The sequence below is a fragment of the Aureobasidium melanogenum genome (assembly GCF_000721775.1).
Source record: "Aureobasidium melanogenum CBS 110374 unplaced genomic scaffold scaffold_1, whole genome shotgun sequence".
Lineage (NCBI taxonomy): Eukaryota > Fungi > Ascomycota > Dothideomycetes > Dothideales > Saccotheciaceae > Aureobasidium > Aureobasidium melanogenum.
The window spans coordinates 2,465,053-2,481,142 of record NW_024470053.1 but is presented as its reverse complement, the minus strand read 5'-3'; the positions used below and the strand labels follow the sequence as shown (position 1 = coordinate 2,481,142).

The window sequence follows — 16,090 nt, the reverse complement described above, 5'->3', positions numbered from 1 at the left end:
AGTTGTGGTGTGTGAATTGAATCGAGATGCGATCTCTAGGTCCAAGTCGTCAAGAGTCCAACTTCGACTTCGATCCGCCGCCGCGTCGTGGTCAGCGCCGCTCGGCCAATCAAACGCCGGCGTTTCACGTGACGCTTACCAAAGAAGCTATTCCATTGACCATGCTCTTCATAGGTACTTATCTCTACTATATCATTTCGACTTAATACAATGAGTCGTGTCCGTTGCGAAGTGCACAAATTTTTGGTTGTTCTACACAGGATCTCAACAAAGACACCGCAGTTCACAAAGTTGGTCTAGGCTTGCAAGAGACTGAAAGTTTTACATGTAATTGTACAAAAGTTGATAAGCAACCTTTATCGGCCTAGAGCACCTCTTGGTTGCAGGATTTCAGGATGCCTGTGCACACTGGGCATCAAACCAAGGCCAATTGCCCTTCTGACAGCCTTGGCCATTTTTCTCTGGTTGACCGGCCTCAGTCCTGTGTCCCTAGAGTGCTTGATCTTGCCCATCTCGGTCATGAATTCCGACATCATGGAAAAGTTCTGAAACATGTCAGTGAAAGGTCAAGCTGTTCGGATTGAACAAAACATACCCAGTAGTGATTCAAGGGGTTGATCTTCAGCATATCGAAGACATCCTTCTTCGGCCTGCCCTTTGGTTGTCCCTTGCTCCACTTGGCCATCTCAACACCACTTAGGTCGTGAGGAGCGTAGACATCTCCGTCCCTCCACTTGCGTGTCATCTGTCTTTCGAACTCGACAGTCTCTTGTACAGCATTCATGGTCGCCTCATCCTGTCTGTTTCTCCTGAGATCTCTTGCGGTCTGTTCCAGAAGCTTATGAGGGTCGTTTCTGGCGACGGCCGAGTCTTGTGAGTTGAATGGAATAGTGCGTGTAGTTGTCCTTGGGTATTGGGGAGCTCTTGGGCGGGCTCTGTCGCTTGTGGCTTTGAGGGACTCCAGCAGACCTAAGCAAATCAGCACATGCAGTCTGAGCGTGCCACACTATGGTAGTCACCTCCGAAAACATCAGATCGCTTGGGCTCATCGGCGCATGGTGTCGACGAGGCGAATGTGCGCACACCGAACGGGTATGAGGAGCCGGTACGAGCAGCGACTCGTGTGAAGGGGCGCATGACAGACATGATGCGGTATGTGGACAGTCGAAAGATGGCGTCGTCGACTTCTCTAGATGGTTCGGGAGTGTCGATGTTGGCCGCAATTGAAGGTCGCGCGGGAAAAACCGAAGACTTTCTCAAACTGCCAGTCCGACATGGAGAGAGCAGCAACGCCGCGCGACAGCTACGAATAATTATTATACCTCTCCCAATTGGTTGCGCCTTGGTCTGGACTCTTTTTCTTGTACATTGTAGTCTCTCTTCTTGTCACCACCATTGCAACGCCATCCTGAGTGCCGGCATGCGCTCTCACCTCAATCGCCTTGTCTTTCGCAAACTGCTGGCCAGCGAACCCATAGCACATCGCGGTTGTCTTCGTCCATGCCAATACCTGTCGTCATGTTCGCCCGAACTGCAAGCCCTCCCGAGGGCACAACGACGCTCCTTTATGAACATCTTCAAGAAACCCCAACGCGTGTCCTCGGAACCAAGGATGGCTCCCGGCCTAGAAAAGATGATCGAGTACTCCAAGATGGAAAGACTCAGTGCAAGACTGCCGCCGCCCGACGCACTTCTTAAGGCTGTCACTGCCTACTTCTTCTACAAATCGACCTACAAGACTATTGACAAGGATATTCCTGATGTTCAGGCCCAACACCTTCTTCGCTGTCTAAAATACCTGGATCAACACCTTGGTCTGCCAACTCTCGAACCCGAACTGCTCCGCTCATGGATATTCGTTTTCGACCATCGTGCCCATAAAAATTCTTCCATCCATCGAGACATCGTCGAACTTCTGTACGCTGCACTCTGTCAGAACAGAGCACAACAAGGAAAATCCCTGCGGCCACAAGAATTCGCGGCTTACGTCAAAGCTATGTGTGCTATAGGAGGTACTGCAAAAGCGAGAGATGAAGTTGTCAGATACAGCAATACAGACGTCGATAAAATTGAAGGTGACAAGCCCATCCTGAATTGGGAATTGGTTATTAAGGGCTTTGCAAGGGAACAAAATGAGCAGGAACTTCTTCATACCTTGAAGTGCTTGGACGACTATAATGTCGAAGGTTCTAGACAATCCATCATGGGAACAGTAACAAGGTTCTACATCAAACAAGACGAGATTGAGAAAGCAGTCGAATGGTACAACAAAACCAAGGAGGATGTCGTTGCTGAGCAAGATTTCCATCGCCTACAACGGGCACTGCTTAATCTGTGCATACGGACGTCAAACGTCAAGTTTGGGCAACTCGTCATGCGGGACATCACAGCAGAAACCCCAACGAAATATCAGTGGGATATGATTTTAGAATGGGCTATAGCGACAGGCAAGGGAGCTGACGAGATCGACCGCATGATTGGTGTCATGGAACGAGCGAATCAATCTCTTCCCAAAGGTGAATGGCGGATTCCTGACACCATCATGTTGAACAAACTTGTCAAGCTGGCGGTCGGTCGCAAAGACCCATATCTTGCCGAACGCCTCATTGCCATAGGCGGAGCAAGAAACATACAACCGAATGCGCTGACACTGATCTACCAGATGGAGTATCGCTTAGCGGTCAAGGACGTTGATGGCGCGTTGACCGTGTACAAGCATTTGCAGTCTTATGACCTTTCGAAGAACGAGGATATTTCTGTTGTCAACGAGCTTATCCGGGCGATGTGCGCATCTGGACGACAAGATTTTGACAGCATCATGAATGTTGCAGCCGATCTCTCAGACCGACAAGCACGGTTCGAGCCTGAAACCGTATCAGCATTGTCTGTATTGCATCTATCGCGTGATGAGGTACACGACGTGATTGATCTGCTCAACACTCACGTCCATAGCTTTAACATGGTCGGGCGTGCATCTGTACAGAGCACACTGATCGACTACTGTCTCAGGCCTTCGACAACAACAGCTCAAGCGTGGGATACCTACATTATTCTAAAGCAGGTCTTCGACGATACTACTCGGGAGCAGCGCGTCAGGATAATGAACGATTTCTTCAGACGCCAGCGTACAGACATGGCAGTACACGTCTTCAACCATATGCGAGCGCACACCCGGCAGGATACCATCCCTACCGTCGATACATATGTGGCATGTCTCTCCGGAATTGGCAAAGCGAAGGACGAAGAGAGTCTCGAGGTTGTGTACAACCAGCTCAAACTGGATTTCAACATCGAGCCAAATACACTGCTCCAAAATGCCTTGATGAAAGCATACACGAGCTGTGAATCTCCCAGGACAGCTCTAGGCTTCTGGGATGACATTGCTTCAAGTCGTGAGGGACCAAATATCAACAGCATTCACCTTGCAATGAGAGCATGTGAAGATGCCCCATGGGGTGATGAGAAAGCACGGCAAATATGGACGAAGCTAAGTCGTACTGGCATCGAGCTCGACCAGGATCTCTGGGCAAGCTATGCTGCAGCACTGGTAGGCAACGGGAATGTAGACAATGCCATTCATCTACTGGAGGAAGCACATGTCGAACAGGGACTCGACATGGACACTCTTGTGTAAGTTTGAACAACTTCAGAATCTTGAGAGAATATTGAGGGCAAAGAACTAATAGATCGTAGAATTGGATCATTATACAACGCTGCCCCGGGGCAAGTCAAGAAGGGCATTGTCGAGGCTTGGGCTAAGGAGAGATATCCAGAAATCTGGACAGCATTGCAAGAGATAGGCACACGCGTCTCAGAACAGACCGAGCTACCTGAGTTCAAGATCGATAGAGAGGTTGAGCCATAGACTCGCACCAAAGCATGGCATCTGTATACATACATGTACAATTATGAACAGCACGATTCTGAAAATATCATCCCAGATGAATTTGGCGTTTCACAGGACAGGGAAACAAAGACGTCAGCGGGCTGAACGGATGACTGAACGGACAGGAGCAGGATTTTGAGATGGAGGGGCTTGGAATCAGGCTTCGGCTTTGACAGACGGAAAAGTCCTGACGATCTTCCTTTGTAAGGGTAAATGGCTTGACTTTCCATGAGATGAGCTTGTTCCTGTCAAACCTTATGGTGTTTGGGCAGCAACGAAGTGAAGATCAAAGACTTGATATTCCGTGCCTGCTTGTTCTGTCGGAGCACGTGGAAAGGGAAACGCACGTCACCGATTTTGAGTGAACGAAGGAAGCAGCGTGCAGCAAGAAGGAGGGCTGGGTGATCACCAGCCACCAGGTCGGCAGTCTCTTGGTTGCAGTAAATTGCACGATTCCGTCTGCGCCTGGCTGCCTGGCTGCTGGATCTCTGCGCAATCTCACCATTTCGACCTGCTTAGCCTCACTTTATTCCATTCATCTGCAGTTGCTCGTCGACTTGTTTCCCCACGAACTCTCCACCTCCGCCGTCTGCTCCACCCGTTTTGTCGTCCGCGGATCCTAACGGCCAGTACCAAACTGCCGTCACTGGTCCCGCGCCGACATCATGTCTGTCATCTACAAAGACCGCGACGAACCACGCACATATACGACCGTCCGCCGATACCGCGTACCCGACCGAGCATTTGAGGAGGAAGATGTCTACGAGAAACAGATAGTCATCAAGCGCGACCGCGAACAGGGCCCTCGATATGACCGTGATCTGGAATACCGTACCCGTGAACGAGACGCTCCGAGGGAAGTTGTTCGCTATGAACGAAATGTCGAGCGTGCACCTTCTCCTGAGCGAGTACGTGAGTTTCGCTTCGAACGAGAAGTAGAGCGCGAGCCCCCGCGCCGTGATCAATGGGATCTGGAGAGGTACACCCGCTCTACCGAGTATTATCAACCACAACCCATCATCATACGCCAAGAACCACAACCAATCATTATCAAGGAAGCTCCTCGACAACAAGTCGTCCTTCAGCGAGAGGAGCCCCACTACGAACTCGTCGAGCGTGACGACGCACAGAGAAGGAGGGATGACGATGACTATTACTACGAACGGACTACTCGCGAGGTAGATCGAGGTCCGCGTCGTGGAGGCGGTGGTGAGGACTTCTATGATGAGCGTGATTACAGACGCGATGTTGACCCCCGGGATTCAGCGTCCAACTATGCCGACGACCGCTACAGCAGCGACGAAGATGTTGTCATCACTCGCACAGAACGTACTGGTGGCTCGCGCGACCACTCACCTCATCACCGCCGTCATCTAGCCGAAGGCGCTATCGCTGGCCTTGGAGCCGCCGAGATTCTCCGTCATCATCGTCGAAAACAAGGAGAAGATGGTGGCCATCGCGGTCGTCAACTTCTGGGTGGTGCTGCATTAGGTGCTGTTGGTGCTGAAGCTCTGAGCCGTGCCAGAAGTCACATGCGGAGCTCACGTTCGAGGTCAAGTTCCAGCGATCGCTCGTACCGTTCCAGCCGACGTGAAAGACGCCGTCGTCACCGCAGCAAGAGCAGGAGTAGAAGTCGCTCTCGTGTACGTACTCTGGCCAAGGTCGGCACAGTCGCCGCTGTTGGTGCTCTTGCCGCATACGCTCTTCGCAACAGAGGGAACAAGGAAACTGTTATTGTTAACAATGAGGTCCCGCCACCACGCCGCAGCAGGTCTAGAAGACGCCGTTCCTCGGTTGGTAGTGCTCCACCTCCTCCACTGGACGCCCGAAGCAGAAGTGAAAGCAAGCATCGTGATCCCGAACATCGCAATCGCCGTATCGCTCAGGCTGGCCTTGCATCTGCTGCAGCTGCTGGTATCTTGGATCGCGTGCGCAGTCGTTCAAGAGGCGGCAGGAGGTCTCGATCCAAAAGCAGAATCCGTACGGGTGTACCAATCGCTGCAGCTGGACTGGGTGGTGCTGCTATCGCCGGCTTGTATGAGCGAAGTAAGGCTCGCAAAGAAGCGGCTGCAGATGAAGCATCCGAGCCCGGATTTCCCAGATCAAGATCTCGTTCGAGATCTGTTCCTTATCCTGATGATGAACCTCGCTTGCGTAGAGCTTCAAGTGATCCCGCGCTTATAGAATATGGCGACGATCCGATCTACCCGAATCGACGTTACGAGGAGCCACCAGCTGAGTACCGTCGCAGGCGCAGAGATAGTTCAGCCTCGTTGAGCCCTGACAGACGCAGACATGACAGGAGTCATTCGAGATCGCGAAGCCGTAGCCGAACTAGAGGTTTGGCGGAGGGTGCTGCTGCTGCTGGCGTTGCTGCTGTAGCTGCTCACGAATTGGGCAAACGGAATGAGCGTAGGAGAGCAGACCGTGAGCGGGACCGAGATCGCAGACGTAAGTTCCCCCAGACTAATGTTTGTTTGATGGTTTTCTAACAACTTGCCCCAGGCCATGAGGAAGAGGACGATATGTACGCACACGACAGACCATACTCTCCGCCACCAATGGGAGCCAACGCTGCATACCCTCCAACACCCCAGAGCCATGAGTTCTACCCAGCCACCAACACTTTCCCACCTCCGCCAACCGACAACTATAGACACCAAGCAGACTATCCACCACAGGAGTATCGGCCGTACAATCCTGCTGATTATCCACCACCTCCGGCAGCAACTAGTGCTCCTCGTGGTCGTCAAGACGAACGTTATCCCAGCCCCGACCCCAATCTGGGCTACCCTCCTGCTAATGAGACGTTTGCTGGTGACCCCCGTTACGCTGGCGATAATCGCGGCAGGCCGGGTCCAGAACATGTGAGTCCCACCGCTCCTTCCGGTACTTACTCTGATCCACACGACTCTTCTGGTGGGTGGTTCGGTTCAGTTACTAGTCTTTTCATTCCGGACAAAAGCTAATGTCAATTACAGATGGTGTAAACAAGAAGAGTGTACAGTCCGATCCACCACCTAGCGAAGGCATGAGTTCGCCAGATGCACAAAAGAAACCTAATCCTCGTGATGCAGACCCAGGCATGGAATACTCAGAAAGCGATGGACACGATGACAGAACCAGAACGAGAAGCGATCTGAGTAGCAATGGCACTACAGAAACAGAAAACAAGCGCAGACGACGCAGGCGTCATCGCTACCACGACGACGATATTGACCAAGATGAACGTGACGATGGTCACAGTAATTCTCAGCGCCACCACCGCAGACGCCACAGATCTCGCGACCCTTCAGCACAAAGACGCACAGGCTCTCCAGACAGCATGAACTCCAGTGAAACGGTCGAACTACCGCCACGGTTTGATAAAGAAGGCCGCAAAGTCCCAGAGCGAGGCGAAGACCCCTTGGCCGACAAGATCGAAGACTTACTCAATGGCAAAGGAGTCGCCGGAGGCATCTTCAAACGTCTTACTGGTGACCTGCTCGGTGATGGTTCCGCGAAGAAGAGACGTTGATACCCCTTGCTACACCATTCTCCATCTTTCCCCTTTGCTCCTCATGGATTTTTTGCTTGCACCCAACCCTCCCCATCCTGCTTCTTCCTTTTTAATGAGAAACACGAATCTGCTGGCTTTCTTGATTCCCCCTTTCCCCATTCGCACATAAAGGCAGTTTTTATTTCTTTGGCTGAGATGTGCTTTGATCGTTTGTGCTTGTTGCTTAGCTAGTTTTCCCTTTTGCTTGGACTGATAACAAACACGATTTCCTCTATTGTTCATCTGCTAATTTGTGTGCAACTATATTTTTGTGGCCTGTTAACCTTATGGTTGACTTTGCAACTACACACCGCAGCTGAGGGACACCACAGGCATAATACCTGTAAGCATCATGGGCCATGAGGGGTCCAGCTTTACAATGAGACAATGGAGAAAAAGTAAGGGACAATTATTGAGCAGACCAAGAACACTAGGTATGGTAACCTTGAAGTGGTTTGAAGTCCGATCTCAACATGTTGAGAAGGACGATGGAACCGAGAGCAGGGTGCCCCTAGCACTAGCCCCTTGATCTCAATATCTTTGCATAGGACATGGCGGGTCACTGGGCTTCAGACCGAGTATCAATGTCTCCCTTTGTTCATTTTGCCCTGGCCAATCATTCGATGGTTACACAGTAGCAGGCTGAGACATGCAAGCCTTCCGCATGCTGGGCTGGCGGTACAACATAAGACCCTTTCTCCCAAGTACCCATTCAGCAGTGAACAGCTACGACAGCCCAGCTATCTCTATGGACCAAGCGGCGTCAGGCAAGGCTTGATATTTTTTTTTGTTTCAACCACTCGAATACCAGCAATACAGGGGTGACAGCGCCAAATAGAACATGGAGGGGTAGCTGTCAAGAACTCTCCAGAGTTCGTTCGACCTTTGTCCACTTGTGCAGTCGTCCTTGCCTTTCGTGAGGTCACGCAAAGCCCTTGAGAACGATAGATGGCAGGAAGGTACGGCAGACTGACTCGTCATCCACTATCAGCACACTTCAAATCGTCACTTCCTCCCAAGTATGAAATGGTTGTTGGCTTGTCTCTCACCCATGCACAACCTACGCTCCGTTTTCTTTTCCATACTTTGATCTTTCGCAACAACGGACATCATTTCAGCTGTCGTTAGCATGCAGTTTTTCATTCTTTTACCCAGTGTTGCCGTAGCATGGACGGTCATGTTTGGCCTTGCCTGCGCCGTTCGTAGGTTCACCACATTCATCTAGGGTACTGCTCGCATGCACCTTGAGACTACACACTAGTATTCATGGCAGCAGCACACCTCCTACATGACTCCTGGGATCTTTGCTAACTCTTGTGCCTTGTCATTAGAGGTTGGGCATCCTACCTGCGAGTGTGGCTATACAGTAAACGCAACGAATGGATCGAGTCCCTTCGCTCTCTTCACCGACTTCCTAGAAACCGACTTCTTGCACCTATACCACCTACCTGACAGCATCGATTTACCTGCCTCAGAAGCTGTGGGATGGGCTGTACAATCCTACAACGTCTCTCCATCAGCCGCTAGAGGACCTTACGGCAAAGCAGCTGAGATCGATAACGTTGTGTTGAATCCACTCCCTTCGCGCAAGGACTGGGACGGCAACGGCACGCTAGGCGGCGCTCCAGGGCTGCAAGTCTGGGTCAGAGGTCAACAAGATATGCTGGGCCCTGCCGGGGACCAGATGGTTCGCTCAGGAGAGATCGACAGTCTGCGTCGAGACATGCGTTACGGGAGCTTCAGAGTTGGCATGAAGATGAGTGATGTTGCAGGCACCTGTGCTGCCTTCTTTTGGGTGGGTGCACATGCTGGATTCGACAAGGCGAGCGTGTGACTAACACAATTTGTAGTATCGCAACGACTCGCAAGAGATTGACATGGAATACCTGAGCCGTCAAGCCATCAAAGATAATAACAACAGCTCATACCCAATCAATCTCGTCATACAGTCGCCTGCCTCTGCGGACGCAAACTACAACGCCATCAACACTAGCACCTTCCGCGTCCAACAATTGCCATTCCAGCCTAGTGCTAGTTACCACGAATACCGATTTGACTGGACACCAGAGCGAATCGTCTTCTTCGCCGACGGCAATCTCCTTCAAGAGTTCGAGAACACGTTTGATGGCGATGCACCTGACGCTCCCGGAGCTTTGATGCTCAATCACTGGTCTACGGGCAATCCCGGTTGGAGTGGAGGACCGCCAGCTCAAGACGCTGTTCTGACGCTCAGCTACGTTAAAGCTTACTTCAACTCGAGCAATACAACACGAGAAACCGAGTGGAATGGTGCCTGTGCAGGGAGTTGGCATGAACGAACATGTCAGATACCAGAATTTCCTGCTCAAGGAATTGACCCTCAACATACAGGACTTGATGACGCGGGAAAGACCCAATTCTTCATGTATGACAAGTACGAGAATGTCAACCAAACGACGTACCCGGCTGCCATAGGAGGAAGACCAAGTTCAAGTGGTACATCTTTGACACTACATACGCCTACGATATGGACGATACTGGGTTGGTCTGCTTTGTTCTCTGTGTTCCTGCTTGGTGGTTGAGTCAGGAAGTTCTTGTTGTCAGCATCATAGCCTTTTCATAGCTTTATTTTAACTGCATCAGGCCCCAGTACTTGTCGCTGTCTCGATCAGTATGTGTCAACAGGGATGATCAAGAAGATCGAGCAAAAAGCAACACAATTTATACAGAGGTGTAAACACAATCAAAAAAGACACTCCCACCACTCCTCAGGATCGAACACACAACCAGCAAAATTAGATGCGTTACACCTAACATTCCCGATTAGACACACAAGAGGTTTTTATTACCGAACAAGTGTGTACGCGCGAATCGGCTATTCCGCTCAGCCAAACACACGGTACGCATCATCTGACTGAGTAGGTGACAGCAAGGAGATTTTTGAGGAATATATTGTCTACCTTGGGGTTGATGTTGCTTTGTGTTTGTGATCTTCTTCCTTAGAGCCGCCTTGAATCTGCACTTTGCTATGTCCCTATGTATAACTAATCGCATTTGCATCATGAATTCTCCCTAGCCTGTTCAACATGAATTTGAAGACCTGAGAGGGGAACTTTTCCGACTTGATTGGTTTGAGCATGACAAGACTGGGGCACCAGTGTGAGATGATTTCGTCAATCTCTACCATAGCATCTCTAGACCCTTCACATAAGTGTTGGAAGCTATACTTGCAATGAAAGAGCCAATGTTCAACAGTCGACTTTCTTCAACACAGTGACGGTGGTCGTGGGAGCATCTGCGTAGCTTGCGGCAGCCCAAGTTGATTCAACAGCCGTGCAGGTAGCGCTCACTGGCTCAAACGATATCTCAGTCGCAGTCGCCAAAGCAGTGGTCACCACACTTCCACTGCTCTCAGGGGCATAGCTGAACATGGTGATCGAAGAAGCACTCTGATCAAAGTCATCAGTAACGATACCAGCAGCACCAGTACCGTCGCTCAATGAGACTGAGGTGCTGAGAGGAGCGTATGAGATGTTGTAGTATGGCTGAGAAGCATTGAAGCCGCAGACACCGAAATTGGACATGCAGTTTGTGCCGCAGTAGCTGGAGTTTGAACCACAGTATCCATATTCACTGTGCCTTTGTCAGTTGAGGATGAGGTTTGAGGACTATGGTGGTATTTACCTGCAACAGAGACCAGATGGACATGAGCCAATGCCAGGACCACAGGCACCGAGACTGCTGTTTGAGCTGATGTTGACTGTGGTGGTTGATGGGATGAGGCTGGGATTGATCGTGATGGTGATGGTTGTGGTCAATGTTGAGGAAGGAGTGATGGATAGGATCGTATTATTGAACATGGCAGGCGAGGATGTGGGACTGTGATCAAGGGTGATGCTTGGGAACCCGATGGAGAGAGGCATAGCGACAATCATGCCAACGAGCAGAGCCATACAAATCAGCTATATCTTGCAGATCAGCATCAACGGGCAAAACAACAGTAACCACAAGCACTTACCAGGCTATGCATTGTAGTCTGCGCTAACTATTTTGGTGGTATGTGTATAGTATGTTTTGTTGTTGCGTTCGTGGTAAAGGATTTGAGAGTTCCGTGTTGATAAACAATACTGTGCACTGGTCCGGCGTTCAACTCCAAGATAACTGACACTCTTTCACACTTGATTTTGAGCACCAACTTGATTCGTACAGATTGACATGTGCTTTCATGGTCAAAGAACTTACGCTGTCTTGTGATGCTGCCTAAGGCACTCAGATAATCCGAAAGCTATGGCATATATCCGTCAAGCCAGACAGACTTCCTCGTCTGTTCAGCTGCACTATCTGAATGATGGACATATGGAAGTGATGCGAGGAAAAAGTGTCCTACCTGTAAACCAAAGTAAGTATGTAACGCGTATAGCTATAAGAATGCATTAGCAATAGGAAACGAGATGTTATCCACGGAGAGACAACAAGTTGCCGACTCTCTATGGACATGCCTCTGCTTCGTGGAGCAAATGTGCCTCTCTACAGTCTGTACTCTACTCTTGACTGTAGTCGGAGTATGGCGGAAGTTACAAGCTTTCGTATACGAGGAGGGTGTAGCTGTTTCTTTGTTGTTAAAACTCGGGGCAGGATTGAAACACGATACAATCGTGAGAACAAACAAGTTCATCTTCTGCCTCTACATCTGAATACTTTTGACTGCTACCTAATTGATGAGGACTATCATATGTCGACATGTCGTCTAGAGAGTCGTGTTTTGCAAGTGGTCTGCAGACGTTGACGAACGAATCTAAATGCGGAAGCGGCTCCACATGTGCGTCGTCAAAAAATACTCAGGTACAAAAGGCACGGCAGATTATGCATGGAAGTCAATTTGCGACGGTTTGGAGCATGACGAATGAGAGCAAACGGCAATAACGGTTTGGAGATAGAAGTTTGGGGAGAAGTTTTTGATAACTTGCGAGCATTGACAGGCGTTATACAGGGGCAAAGGAGTTGTTTTCCGTGTTTGTTGATGGTGATTTCTTTTGGAGAGGGGTTGGGAAGGGTCGGCTTGTTGTGCGAACATGGTTTCCCTTGTCCTGAATTTTGGAAGCTACGGAGATGAGCCGCTGATCGCATACGAGCACAGCACAAAGTCGGCATATGGTGAGCCAAGGTCCGGCACAGATTGGTCCGAAGTTTAGGTGAGACAAGCCAAGAGGCCACCAATATGGTGGCAGTTAAGAGACAGAGTCATGTTGCTATGCTTGAATAATCCTTGTCTTGGTCGTGTGCATGATTCAATCCTCAATGCTTATAGGGGTAGAGGCTCTGACAAAAGATGGTCATGATATGTATGAGAGATAAACACAGAGCAGAAGTGTTTCATGAAGGGGTCGAAAGCAGTCCGACCGCAACGGCTAGAGGGAGCCAAGGAAGCTTAAGCAACTTTTGAGTGAACCTTAGCAAAATTCGTGCAGATCCAGGCCGAGTCAGGAAATACAGAGACAGGTTCTGAAACATGGTCGACAGCCTTGAGTCCAGGAACCAGCGACAGCAAAGAAAGGTGTACAGTGCTGGTAGGCATGAGTATGGGAGACTGCGATGCAGAGGCAAGCTGCAGGGTAAGCAGAGCAAAGACATGACGGCAGTACGGCCAGGTCGGTCGGAACGGTGAATGGAGAGACGCGCAAATGAGTTCGTGATTGCTGGGCCCAACCTCATTCATCCAGCCCCATCCTGGTCCCAGACACATGGCGCTATCCTTGATTTTCTGCGCCTCACTCGGGCCTTTCTGTTAGTCTGTCTGCCCTGTGTGTGTTCCTCTTTCCTTCTCCTCTTCTCTTCCTTTCTGAAAACACAATCACCCCACATACACAATCGTTTTACCACAACATAATCTGGGCGAAGCATTGATTGCAGACCGTTTCGCATCCGGGATCGATATAGAAATAACAACGCTTTTCTAAGCCACCTTTTGCTTCACACCTTGGCACCGTCTTTTCGGCCTTTCTGGATATTATCTCTTGTGCTGCCCGCTTTTTGGAAACCCACTTCCATATCCTAAGCTAGACTCGCCCAGCTGCACTTCGCACAATCATCGACAAGATGCGCTTCTCGACATTCATCACACTGGCCGCCGCACCGCTGTTGGCCCTAGCCGCTCCTCAACAACAACAACAACAAGAAGTCCAGGACGCACCGCTAATCACCGCCGCACCCGAGAGCCAAAGCACCGCTGCTCTGCCCACACAAACAGTAGCTCCTGGCGATGCCTGGAACGCAGAAGCTGAGAATGTAGTACTAGAGTGAGTATCCTTGCTTGTTGTTTCAATCTCAAATACTGACAAAATAAAACACAGACTCCGTCAGGACCCCAACCTCCTAGCCACAAAAGCAGCAACACAAGTCCCCGCTACACAAGACTACTGGATCGCCGACCACTGGGACTCTGCTCAAAGTACCGAGATCTGGGTTCAGGTCTTCTACACACAAACATTCCCTTCCGCTCCTGGACAATTGACCACCGCTGGCGCTGGTGAGATTGGTTTGGGCACGATCACAGGCGAGATTGGTGTCGCAAAGGCTGCAACTGGTGTCGGAGCTACAGTGATGCCCCACGGCTCGCTGTTCACAGTGTGTCTGGGTCTGGCTGGTGTCGTTGCCGGCATGGGCGTTGTGTTGCTGTAGATCAAACGCAACGTGCACAGCTGCTCGCCTTATTTTTCTCCTAGCTACTGTCGCGTGGTCGTTGATCATGACACGCGCTCGCATACTGACATCTGTCGTACCAATCCCCTCGACTCATGGCTTTGTATCATCAGGCCACCCACTCGTCCCACTCTCCAAAACCACACATCTGGACGACACGCCCTGTACTCCCAAGACTACCTCACCACCATCACGCATCTCTTGCCGCCGCCGAGATCTTCGCGTCTCACCTTCTTCGTTTTTGCATAGCATGCATGGAGTTCGTCCTTCTGATTCATCCTGGGCTCACGCGATAAACTCTCAATCTATTGTCTCAAACCCCTCTGTACACCTATGTGTACAATTTTAATGTCCTCGATCGTCCTTTGCCGGTTCTCTCCCTCAGGAAGGACGGCCGAGTCGAATCACATAAACTGCGAAACCGCATATAGAAATGTCCTCCCTGTTACCTTCGTCTTGTCAATATACCAGAAAACACGTTCAAACTTATCACCTGACTTTTCTCTCTCATCCTGGAAGTGTCTCTGTAGCAAGTCTCAGAAGTAAGCTCAAGCGCATGAATATTGTTGTGAGGTTTGATTGTGTCTCGTGATGTATAAAGTTCTAATTATACGCTTTATCTTGCTCAACTTCCAACCAAGAGAGGAAGTCGTGACTCACGATACTTCTTTCCATCGTTATCGAGAAGAGCTCCGAGGGAAGAAACAATGACAGGTGGTATGACCTTTCCAGTCGATGCATTAGCAACAATCTGAGCAACATCAACACACGCACCTCATCTCCATCGCCAGTTCTTGATTGTCAACACGCACCTCATCTTCCTCGGCAGTTCTATTATCAACACGGTGGCCGGTCCAAATTCCCAGCATCAAGTGCGCGAACAGTTGAACACCAAAGACAACAGTGTTATGTATGGAGCAGGCTACGCTCTAGTGACTGTCCTCCTGATATGGCTCGATTGGAGTGGTGTGCCTACAGATACTGCTTTCGACATCACCACCCACTGGATCAGCAGTCTCTGCCTCCTCATTGCGTGTTTCACACTGCTCGAACACGTTCTCGAAGCCCTCGGTGAGGCTGCACTGCCTGACGACCAGGACAAAGGCAAAGCTCGGACTTCCATCGGTGCTATTGTGAGTATGTATATGGCTATCATACTCGCCATCCTTTCGCATTGCCTAGACAACAAGATCTTCATCTACAAACTCTTCTGGATACAAGTCCCAGCACTACCCGGAGCCTACCTCGCAACCACCCGCCTCAAAAACACGATAGATGGTAAAGAGCAAGGGCTCAAGAAGACCTGCAAATACGGACTGGTAGATCTGCTGTTATGGATCCACCCGCAAAACATGCCTGTTCTCAAGGATGGCGCAACCCGTAAAGAGGATGATGAATATGCGTTGGCTTTCATAGGGTTTCTCCTGGGGCTTTTCATACTTGTTAGTACCAACATCGTCTACCTTATCGACAGCCTCAATCACGCTGTCAAAACACGTGTTGCGGAAAATTCCAAGGGCAGAGTTTTGGTCACTCTCGGTGCTTCCATGGGTATTGGTATCATGATACTTGGCGTTATGGTGCCCCTCGAGCTGATTTTCCATATCTTGGACGGCAAGCATTGGATGTATCAGATCCTTCTGGCGGAACAGGGTGCACTGCCGGGTGCATATCTCATCGGCGATTCTGCATGGTTGGCCAGGACTTTTATGGGTCAGCAGTCTATCTTGCCGGGATACTCGACAATCGATACAGAAGAAGGTCAGAAATAAGATGTCTTGAATCAGAGGATCGGGCTTGACGAGGAATCATATATCTTTCGAAACTTCAGCTTGAGACACCAGCAGTCCTGCCATACATCTTTTGCTACGAACACAAAGAGTCAAGGTACGAAGCAAACCAGAGATGTGAGGTAGCGCTGCATCTGCAGCTTGTGTTATTCGTAGTCGTTTAGCGGATACTTCTAGAAGCTATATGTACTCGCCTCC

General features: G+C 50.1%; 7 protein-coding genes across 7 annotated transcripts; 5 read left to right on the top strand and 2 right to left on the bottom strand.

Annotated features, from left to right (window-relative positions):
• Window positions 1–356: 356 nt before the first annotated feature.
• On the bottom strand, window positions 357–784 carry M437DRAFT_38100 (ribosomal protein S18; the record flags this gene model as incomplete). The annotated part of the gene is made up of 2 exons (XM_041019772.1): window positions 357–545; window positions 596–784. The coding sequence occupies 2 exons, from the start codon at window positions 782–784 to the stop codon at window positions 357–359; spliced, it is 378 nt and encodes a 125-aa protein (XP_040884949.1).
• A 636-nt stretch (window positions 785–1,420) lies between these two features.
• M437DRAFT_37023 (uncharacterized protein) lies at window positions 1,421–3,865 on the top strand (the record flags this gene model as incomplete). The annotated part of the gene is made up of 2 exons (XM_041019556.1): window positions 1,421–3,630; window positions 3,694–3,865. 2 exons carry the CDS (start codon window positions 1,421–1,423, stop codon window positions 3,863–3,865), a joined length of 2,382 nt encoding a protein of 793 aa, XP_040884948.1.
• A 686-nt stretch (window positions 3,866–4,551) lies between these two features.
• M437DRAFT_62289 (uncharacterized protein) lies at window positions 4,552–7,403 on the top strand (the record flags this gene model as incomplete). Its single annotated transcript, XM_041024047.1, has 3 exons — window positions 4,552–6,337; window positions 6,392–6,805; window positions 6,868–7,403. 3 exons carry the CDS (start codon window positions 4,552–4,554, stop codon window positions 7,401–7,403), a joined length of 2,736 nt encoding a protein of 911 aa, XP_040884947.1.
• A 1,309-nt stretch (window positions 7,404–8,712) lies between these two features.
• M437DRAFT_37569 (concanavalin A-like lectin/glucanase) lies at window positions 8,713–9,985 on the top strand (the record flags this gene model as incomplete). The annotated part of the gene is made up of 2 exons (XM_041019653.1): window positions 8,713–9,219; window positions 9,275–9,985. 2 exons carry the CDS (start codon window positions 8,713–8,715, stop codon window positions 9,983–9,985), a joined length of 1,218 nt encoding a protein of 405 aa, XP_040884946.1.
• A 666-nt stretch (window positions 9,986–10,651) lies between these two features.
• M437DRAFT_71696 (uncharacterized protein) lies at window positions 10,652–11,326 on the bottom strand (the record flags this gene model as incomplete). Its single annotated transcript, XM_041025720.1, has 2 exons — window positions 10,652–11,036; window positions 11,088–11,326. 2 exons carry the CDS (start codon window positions 11,324–11,326, stop codon window positions 10,652–10,654), a joined length of 624 nt encoding a protein of 207 aa, XP_040884945.1.
• Window positions 11,327–13,499: 2,173 nt separating this feature from the next.
• On the top strand, window positions 13,500–14,081 carry M437DRAFT_71695 (uncharacterized protein; the record flags this gene model as incomplete). Its single annotated transcript, XM_041025719.1, has 2 exons — window positions 13,500–13,699; window positions 13,754–14,081. 2 exons carry the CDS (start codon window positions 13,500–13,502, stop codon window positions 14,079–14,081), a joined length of 528 nt encoding a protein of 175 aa, XP_040884944.1.
• Window positions 14,082–14,980: 899 nt separating this feature from the next.
• Window positions 14,981–15,874, top strand: M437DRAFT_36087 (uncharacterized protein; the record flags this gene model as incomplete). The annotated part of the gene is made up of 1 exon (XM_041019378.1): window positions 14,981–15,874. A coding segment is annotated over one exon (894 nt), but the record flags the coding sequence as incomplete, so codon positions are not given.
• Window positions 15,875–16,090: the final 216 nt, after the last annotated feature.